This window comes from Zonotrichia leucophrys, chromosome 2 (assembly GCF_028769735.1).
Source record: "Zonotrichia leucophrys gambelii isolate GWCS_2022_RI chromosome 2, RI_Zleu_2.0, whole genome shotgun sequence".
In the NCBI taxonomy this organism is placed as follows: Eukaryota; Metazoa; Chordata; class Aves; order Passeriformes; family Passerellidae; genus Zonotrichia; species Zonotrichia leucophrys.
The window spans coordinates 15,265,485-15,275,287 of NC_088171.1; the positions used below are offsets into that span (position 1 = coordinate 15,265,485).

Here is a 9,803-nt window from a genome sequence, read left to right on the forward strand (position 1 = left end):
TTTAGGCAGTAGAGCCTCAGGAGCCATTTAGCTGATCATATATCAGGTTGAGTTAAGCTGAAGAGTTGTGACTATTGACTAAATCTCCATTATTTGTAATGGGAACTGAGACGCTGACCTGACATGGGGAGACAGCCAGTGAAGTGCTTTATCCAGTGACCTAAATCCCACTGTGTGCTTCTGAGAAGTGCAAGTAGAAGGGAAGGCAGGACAGTTTCAATATCCTTATAGGGCTTATGCTAAATCAACAGCATGAGAACTTCAATTCTGACTTCTCTTCAAAAAGCAGTGTAGTAGAAAACTTGCAATCTTGTTATTCAAATTGTATGTTAAGCCTGATTTCAGGTTCAAATTAGTTGTATGAGTAGCGCCTAGCAAATTTTGAAGTTATAGTCCTTACCTTTAGACTCATTCCTAGGCTATCTGGTAGAATTTCTCTCTCTTTTAGAAATTAGAAGATGTGAGTGTATAGCCCCTGTATGTGCTGGGGGGAGTCTGTTCTGTAAAATGTTGGAGGCTAAGCATTACACACAGCACAAATATTGCATAATGCCTTGCCATGGAGGAGCTGCGCAATAACTTCTACTCTGCACATGATGCAGCCTGTTATGCTTACAGACTTCCTCTGCATCATAAACTTTATTGGTTTATATTTATATTTTTAAGAATTCTCTGTTAAAACTTGTCAAGGAAATAAGCAATGTACATTGCCAAGAACTTTGAGGCATAAAGAGATACTTCAGTTCCAGATTAAATCCCTCATCCCTGCGTGTTTTTCCCATTTTGTTTGCATGTTACTATTGCACCTTTTGCTAAAAATATTAGGGAAGGTCTTAATTTTGCATTGATTAATTAGTGTGCCTGAGAACTAGCCACATCACATGATTGTCCATGATTTAAAATTGAAAAAACTCCAACCAAATGTTGCTCCTCATCCCTTCCCAGACCAGTAGGTGATACACTTCTAATCAAGACAGCATTTGCCTGGGAGCTGATAGAAGGGGGAAGGGATTTTTCTGTTCCACTGTATTTGTGGAGCACAGCCAGCACTGAACACCCAGCTCCTCCTTCACCTCTGTCCAGGTGACATCGACTCAGATCTTGAGAAGACTGAACAGAGAGCTTTGACTTCCATTGTCTGGCAGTCCAGCTTCTGCCTGGACAGATCTCTTGGATCTAGGCAAAACTGGATGTGCATCCTTGCTCTTTGCATGCTAGAGAAGCTGGCTGTGAGGAGAAAAACCCTTTTTCTGTGAAAGAAACCATGAGAGCAGCTGCAGCCTCTGGTGTTGGGGTGGAGCAGTTACTCATCCTGTGCTGGGCCTTGCAAACAGAAGGCAGCAAACTTCCCAGGAGCCATGATGAGAAAATTTCACACCAAGTGAGGTTCTTGCTTGCCTTTGGCACATTCTGTGGTATTCCAAACTGTTTTTCCAGGTTTATGACCCTGAAAAATAGACACCTGGTGTTTGTGCATCGTTTAATTGAGTGTAGGAAAAATTGGTTTAACCTGAAATATTGTAAATGGAGTTGAGTCAATATGGTTGTACAGCCCATCTCAGATTGGGGTGGGGAGCTCTGGAGGGACAGAGATTCCCTCACTGTGCTGAAGGGCAGATCCAGCCCTGGCCAGGCAGTACTGGAGCTCACATCCTCACTGAGCTCAGTTTTCTCAGGAATCAGCTGTGTGTGCACAGACAGCTCCATGCTGACAGACTGCATTCATTCAGGCTGAGGTTCAGGCTGCAGCTCCAGGCCCTTCTAGCAGTGGTCCTTTCTCCTGTGAAGATTTATCTGTTAATGTTGAGTTCAAGCTGTTCATCTGAGGTGTGCAAGGATGTCATAAATGAAGTAAGATGTACTGAGATAGAAGGAAACCTGGGGGAAAAGGAAGCTTAAAATAAGCTTCATTTAGGGGGTTTTAAATCTCAGCAAGAGAGGTGTAAGCAATTGTTCTGTAGGCTTGTCTCATATCAGTAGAAATAATTGTTTTATTACAGCATCTGCACCAGTACAAAAGTTTCTTTGTTTTATCTGTACCTTTTCCTCTTATGGGCGTTGGGGAGACTTGCAGGAATAAAATGAGAATGACAAGTACTGAATGTTCACTGTAGATATTGACTGTGTATTAGCAAAATACTAGCAGTCTTTCCAAGTTGTTTCTAGAATTCAATTACAATGTAAGATAAGCTGTTTAAATGTTTATTATAGCAGAATGTGGCTTGTGGTCAGTCCTGGTGTCAAACATTGGTGTTTACAATTCTGTTCTTCTCTAAAAAATGCCCTGGGCTGCAGAGCCCTGGGGTTCAGCTGCCTCCAAGGAATTCTGTGGTGCAAGTGGAACAGGATCCTGCTAACCCTTTGCTTTATTTATTAGCTGTGCATGCCTTTGTTCAAGTTACTAGAAGGAAAATTAGTTTGACTTAAGCTGTTTGTGTGTATAAGCAAAGCATTAATGGGTAATTTTTTACGCTGGTTTTTATGCTTCTTGCAAACACAGATCTTTTTTCATATCTTTAAATGTTAATATAATTTTCTTTTCTTTTTCTAGGGTGAAAATCCTATTTACAAGAGTGCAGTGACGACTGTGGTCAATCCTAAATATGAGGGAAAATGAACACTGCTTGTATTACTTCACAACACTGTATGCAGTATAGCAACTTTTGTAGTCACAATAAGATAGATTTAGGGCAAGCTGCAGTGATTTTACTAATGAATTACATACAGGTTTGTTTTCCTGTGTGAAAATAGACCTTATGTAAATTTTTTTTCTTTAATTTTTTTTTTTTTTTTTTTTTTTTTTTTGCAAATAAGAGTAATTGGTGCCAGAGGTTGGACAAAAAAAAAAAAAACTTGAGACTGTGTAGCCTAGTCAGCCCAGGACACATGGTGCCTTTTTGACCTTTCCCATTCCCGTGTTGTGAATCCGGGTCTTGTGCAGGGCATGGTGCTGCATGGCAGGACTGGGAGGGAAGGGGTTAAAGCAATCAGCATGAGGGCTCTGCCTAGCCATTTAGTATTAAACTTTTTAGCTTTACAGGGAAATCAGGGCTTGAGTTTGCAGATGTAATTAAACTCATGTAGCATGGAGCTGGTGGTTAATTGGTCTTTGACTTGCTAGATGAATGATTAAGTGTTTGGTAAGTTGAATAAGCTGGAGGGGAGCAGTGTACAAGACTGAAAAGCGTGTGCATACTTATCTTTGATTTTCAAGTTGTATATTGCCAGGTTATGGTTAAAATGAAAAGTTTTGAGAAGAATGTTAAGAAGGAAAAAATAGCTTTAAAACACGTGCCATTACTGAAGAAGTTGCTGACTGGTAACTTACTTAGTTTTTCTTTGTAAATTCAAGCCCTGGGTGGCAGTATCATGAAGTACCTTACCAAGACATCCTCAGATCACCTAAGGGCCTTAGTGATGCTGTGTCTTTATTCTGTAATGTTTGTTTGCTTTCAAGCCTGGTGCTTTGTCACCTTCTAATCTTTTTAACGTATTTGGTTGCCATTCTTTTTGTAATATTTTTGTATCAACACAAGCTTTTTTTTTCCTTTTTTTTTTTGAGCAGTCTTAGCTGTAAATTTGCCTTTACCCTGTAGCTAAGATTGCATAGTTTGTCATGTGAAGAGTCAGACATCATTCTTGACATGTGCCATGTATATTTGCCTCTGACCATTCAAACTGCATCATAGTCATATTCTTGTTTTAAGTGCCTTTTTATTTTAACAGATGTTCACTTTTTACAATGCTATTACTGAAGTTATTTATTAAATAAAAGTACCTTAAAATACTTGATCTTGTCTCTTTATCTTGTAGAGGATAGAGGTTGTTACTATTCAAAAAACCTGAGAATTGCATCTCTGCAAGGTAGTAATTGTAATAATACCAAATATGCCCTGAAAGGAGTTAATGTCACACAGGAAGAAGACCTTTAGGAACACTGACCCCTATGCAGTATTACCAGTGCTGTCAAATTAGGCCAGTATTTAATTACATGTGCATTAACCTGTCCACTCATTATGTTACATGTTCTCCAGTTTCCTTAACAAGTCTGGTTTCAAAATGCTTTTGTGGATTGTTAGGCTGCTTTCCCACAGAGATGCTGAAGGCTTTGAATTTAAGTGGCCCATTAAGAGAGCTTTTCTAAACCCTTGTCTGAACTGGGTTTCCAGCAAAGGCTTCCAGGCAGATGGAAGCTGCTTAATATCTCCAAGTGAACAGTTCTTAAATGAGAGAGAGCAGCTGCCATCCTACAGGATCAGATTCAAGATAAGGGTCACAGATTGTGGGATTTGCTTTAACCAGGATTTTGGATGATGCAGCCAAGAGAGAAGGTGTAGTTCATGTAGGATAAAATCTGGGAGCCAGGAGTAGTGGTGAATCCTCCTTGGTTTGTAAACAGCATCCTCAGGTACTTACCTGAATTCTGCCAGTGGACAGAGCAGTGAACTCTTACAGTCAGTAGCAGTGCATCAACCCAGAAGACTGATCCCACACAAGCCACATGTAAGGTCCCAGCAGTTTCTCTGTTTTAAAATAATTACAGTTAATATACCCATAGTCTCACTATCCTTAATCCATCCATCTCCTCAACTCCTGTCTAGTAACTAAAGAGCTAAGCTAGAATTGGTTTATGGCAGTTGTAATAATCAGAGTTTCTTACCCTGGATAGAAACTAAAGACAAAACTACAAGTCAGCTAAAGAAAATAATTCTCTGCAATCATGTGGGTCATTGATTAACTAATTTTGCAATAGTATGTTGAGCCTCCTACCTTAAAACTGCCTCTAAGTCTGCTTGGAAAGTAGCCTTAGCACAGCCTTGAGCACCTACACATGAGGAATCTGGGCTGATAAATTGATGCTCTGGGGATGCTGATGGGCTTGTTCCTTTTCTGCAAAAGCTACAATATGTTTTCTTTTCCACAACAAGTAAAAATGCATTCTCAGAGGAACACAGAATGCAAGTAGGATAAAAAGGAGAAGCTTTTAGTTAAGTAAATACTGATGAAATAGAGATGGTGAATATGCTCTAGCTACACACTTCTATTTAGAGGGTGTTTTTGAAGCACTTCTGATTTTCTTTTTGAAAAGTCAGTTGCTGCCAAAGCACTTATCTAACAGAAAGAAAATATTTATTAGCAGCTGTGAATACAACTATCAGACACAGATTGCTGCACTGTAACTCCAGTGAATGTTCATTAATGATAATAAATACATTAACCCCATCTCAATAAAATGGATAAATTTCACATAGAAAAAAAACACTGTAGGGCATAATTTCAAAGTACTTGGGAATGTTTTTAATGAGGGTGCTGACATAGCATAGTATCAGAATAATAATACAATCAGAATAATATCAGAAACTCTAAAAATATTACAATTGTTAGTCAAATAATCTACTGTAGTAATGCCTAACTGCAAAATGGGAAAATAGAGTTAATGCAAGGAGGTAACTATAAGTATGTTTGAATGGAGCCACCAAATTTTTCTTGGGCACCAGAGAACCTGTTCAAGGAAGATTTTAGAAAGATTACACAAAGAGAAGGCTGGATTAAAAAGCCAGTAAAAGCAGCTGATCAAAGATGTCCTTGAAAAAGCTGAAAATATGAAAGAAATTTAAACATTAGAAGTATGCTAAAGAGGGTTTAGTTCCTCATGAAAGGCACAAGAAATAATAAATAGACTGTAAAAAGAAGTCTGACACCGAGATTAAGAAGGACAGTTGGAATAAAGAAATGACAGAATATGTAAACTCATTCTTTGCTTATATATTTCTTATGGAAAAGTTTCATGAGACAGCCAACCTAACATTCCCCAGCAGAGGGCAAATACCAGAGAAATTATTCAAAATATTCTAGAGAGGAATCAACAGAGTGAATAGCAGCAAAGTGCCGAAAGCCAATGGTAATCATTTGAGAAGGCTTAAGGAACTCCAAGGTGAGTGCCTGGTCTCATTGCCATATGAATGGGAAATGGCTAACACACATAGTCTCAATTTTTAAGAGGCTTTCTGGGACTTAAAATTTAAAAAAAAGAGTTGCCCAAATGTTTCTACCACTATCTGGTAGGAATAAGTGCACACAGGGGTAAGTGTGACAGGGTGGAAGAATCAGCATGGGCAGAGGGATGTTTTGTCTCACAGATGTGTACTTTGAGGGAATCAGCAACGTGCAAAGAGATCATTTCATACAACTGGACTTCCAAAGCCTTCTAACACTGCTTTGCATCAAGGACCATTGCAGAAGCTGCCAGGGGATGTGAAGAAAGTCTTCAAAAGAATAAACAGCCATTAAGGCAGAAGGTTAAAAACACAGCATAGGAACTCAGTTACCAGTTCTCCAGTCTGAGAGGTGCCATGGGTGACTCTTCAAGCTGCTGGCAGCTCCCTCTCCGTGCAGTCCAGGACACCACTGCCACCTTTGCCTTGGGGGCACTGAGTCACTGCCTGGTCCTTGTGTAGTCACCAGGACCAGCACAGTCCCCAGGGTGTGCTGGGGCTTGGGGTTGTTCCTCCCCAGGGACTGGCCTTGGCACTTCCCTTCGTTGAATGTCCAAAAATCTCTCCATTCCCAGTGTGCCAGGTCCCCCTGCAGCCCCAGCCCTGCTGAGAGCCAGCCACTCCCAGTTTTGTTCCTCTCTGGAGGTGCCCCATCCTTCAGGCCATTCCAGGGGATGCTGAGCTGGGAGGGGCCCGGTGTCCAGCCCTTGGATCCCCCACTGGCGGCTGCCTCCAGATTGGTGCCCCCAATCTCTGCCCCCTCAGCCCTGGCATTTCACGCAGTTTTCAGCCCATCTCACTGCCCTCCTGTCTGCCCTAAACTCCATCACCCTGTCTGCAATGATGTTGTGGCAAACAGAGTCAAAAGCTTTACTGAGGGGGAGATAACATCCACTGCTGTGCCCTGGGAAAACTAAATCCATCCGTTTAAACCAAGTTAAGGGCACAAATCAGTCATTACCTGTGTGTATTCAGGGACAGTCCCTGAACTACCTGGTGCCTACTCAGGAAATCTGATACAGACCATCACTTTAATGCTCAGTAACAGTCAATAAAACACACAGCATAAGTAGGGATTCCTAGAAAAAGTAAAAAGCAAAAGAGAAAACAGTAATTTTTTTTTAAGAAAAGACTGATGTGACTAAATGTTGAGTATCACTTCAGTTTCAGCCTTCTCAACAAAGATAAAGTATAATGAGAAAAGATACAGAGGAGGATAACATAACAAAAGTTGCACACCAGTTTCTGTACAGGGAATTAAAAAATACAGAGGGATTTTCATCCTGGAAAAGACAACGAGGATACCATAGTGACTTACTGTGAGAGGTGGTGGCGAAGGTGAATAGGGGAAGACCAAAGAGTTATCAGACAAAGACAGCCCCAAGAAATAAATCTAAGGTACATCTTCCCATAACCCATAAGCTGTAAAAGGTTCTGACATGCTGTGGGTAGTACGTATTTAAAATGAGCAGATAAAGTCACAAAAGAGGAATTCATCATGGGATATTAGCTACAGAACCTAGCAAATATTGCTTACCTTGAAGTTGGAGATTATGCTGGGAAGAATCAGGGTTTTTTTCTCTACACATTTCCATGTGAGCACAGATGGAGAGAGGGCACTGGATTACATGAAGCCTTAAAGTGGCCCAGGAAGGTCAGAAATCTTTATGTTCTTTGGTATTTACCATTCATGTCCCAGCACTGACCAGCTGTAAGAGCCCCAGCTTCTTGCAGACTTTTTCAGTTTGATTCCATTCTTGTAAGCAAAAGCTTTCAGTTACCTCCTGCATTTTCTTTTCTATCACAAGAGAAATACTTTGCAGCAATAAGTAGAAGTAAATTGCATTTACTATTTTAAAATATGAATCAAAAGAAATAATGGACATATTTCAATAAGGCTGTCTGCCTTGCTCCTGTGTCATTCTAATGGGCTCATCCAAACATCCCTCCCAGAACAGAAAACAACAAATTCTTTAATTTCCAGGCTCTCCACTGAAGTACAGCTAGAGCACTTTCCCATAAATCTCTCAGACAGCAATAGGATGTAGTGTGTATTAAGGGATCTGGGAGCTGTTGCAGAAGAGACTCCTGGCAGTAAGACACTCTTCACTTTAGTCTGATACATCAGGAAAAAATATCCAGGCTGTTACCAGTTCCTGATCAGGGAGACGCCCCCAGCCCATTGCTCCACATTCCATTTTTTCACATGATGCATGAATTCACCCACCAGAACAGAAAGTGCAGCCATTTCAAGGCAGTTTACAGACTCTGGAGTTACCAAAGCCACCTCTAACTTGGATGCATCCAAATGCATCTTACATTTCTGTAAGAACTGGTGTTTCAGTGAAATGATCCAAGTGCCAATTCATTTAATCCCCAAACGGAATACAGTCATTCTCTGCTTGTGTTGGAAATATTGTTTACAGTGAGCAAACAGAAAATACTAGAAATGAAATTTTATGGCCATTATTTCCTTTCACTGGCACCTTCATCCATACAGAACCCAGAGCCCTGAGCCCTCCCTGGGTGTGGGCAAGTACAATACAGTTCAGTGGCTGGAGAGCACCATGGAGTAAGAGTTTGGTTGGACTCCATTCCCTGTTGAAACTGGATCACTGTGCAGTCAGAAACCTGGAAATCCTTTTGGACAGTTGAAAACCGGGAAGGCATGTTACTCTGTAAATGGGTAATTACTTAACACATTCAGCTTTTGCTCTATTGCTCTCTTGGGCACCTGTTTTCTATGGAACATTCTGCCTTTAGTGCCAAAGCAGGTAAGGTCTGACCTTGGCACTGAATTCAGGGTCCTGCCATCAGGTTTTCCTCAATTGATTCCTTTTGAGATGGAAAATTAAAATGAAAATAAGCTATTTTCATTTTACACTGGTAAGGAACACACCACAGAGCTGACAAATATTCAGCTGGAATTACTTGGCAGAACAGTTAATTCCATATTTATCTAATTTTGTAGTAAAAATATCTTTCTGCAAAACTCTACTAACTTGCACATCTCAGCTCTGCCAGCATTATAACTGCTATTAATAAAAAGAGTACCTTCAGCACTGCTCAAAAATAAAAATTAGGTTGGCATCTTATCTTCATAAAACAAGAATGAGTGAGATCAGCTATATTTTCTTCCCTTAGAATCATTTACCAGGGCAATATTAATAGAAAACTATCTGATATCAAACTGATACTGTCCCCTATATTATTTTAAAACACCAGCAATATATTGGTTTTAAAACACCTGCACAACAGTAGCTCCATTAGAGCTTCCTGGAAACTCTGCACAGTTTCAAGAACGACCATAAATTATCTGTCCAAGCAGCTCCTTGACCATTGTTCCCATTTGTTCAGCACTTTCCAAGACAATCCTCAGCTCACAACAAGCACTCTGCTCATGCAGACTGAGGCATTACCTGTGCCATTGCAGTACAACATTTTGTAGTGTAACAAGGTTAATATTTCTTTCCTGTTATCTGAAACAGCCCATCAGTTTCATTAGAGTTTAATAAAAATCAGAAAATAGAACAAAAAATAGTACAATTTTTTTTTTCATGAACCAAGCTTTTCCTGCTCTTGGAAAATCTTTCAAAGATGTATTATTTATTTCAGTAGTTCCTAAATAGGTATTATCAGAATTTATAGTCTATCAACAGTTTTATACCGAAACGGTTTCTCATAACTACAACATTTTATCATCAAATTTTCATATTAAGTTCATATACTAAAATGTCACTGGCTACATAACAATTGCAGCGAGTAATTAGGAGTTATATTCAGATATAAAACATGTCCTAGCCAACA

General features: G+C 39.9%; 1 protein-coding gene across 1 annotated transcript in view; it reads left to right on the forward strand.

Moving 5' to 3' along the window:
• ITGB1 (integrin subunit beta 1) overlaps window positions 1-3,765 on the forward strand; it is a 43,808-nt gene extending 40,043 nt beyond the window's left edge. The window contains exon 16 of the mRNA XM_064703990.1: window positions 2,552-3,765. Within this exon, the coding sequence (XP_064560060.1) occupies window positions 2,552-2,617 (66 nt within the window). The 3' untranslated portion in view covers window positions 2,618-3,765. The remainder of the gene's footprint in view (window positions 1-2,551) is intronic.
• Window positions 3,766-9,803: the final 6,038 nt, after the last annotated feature.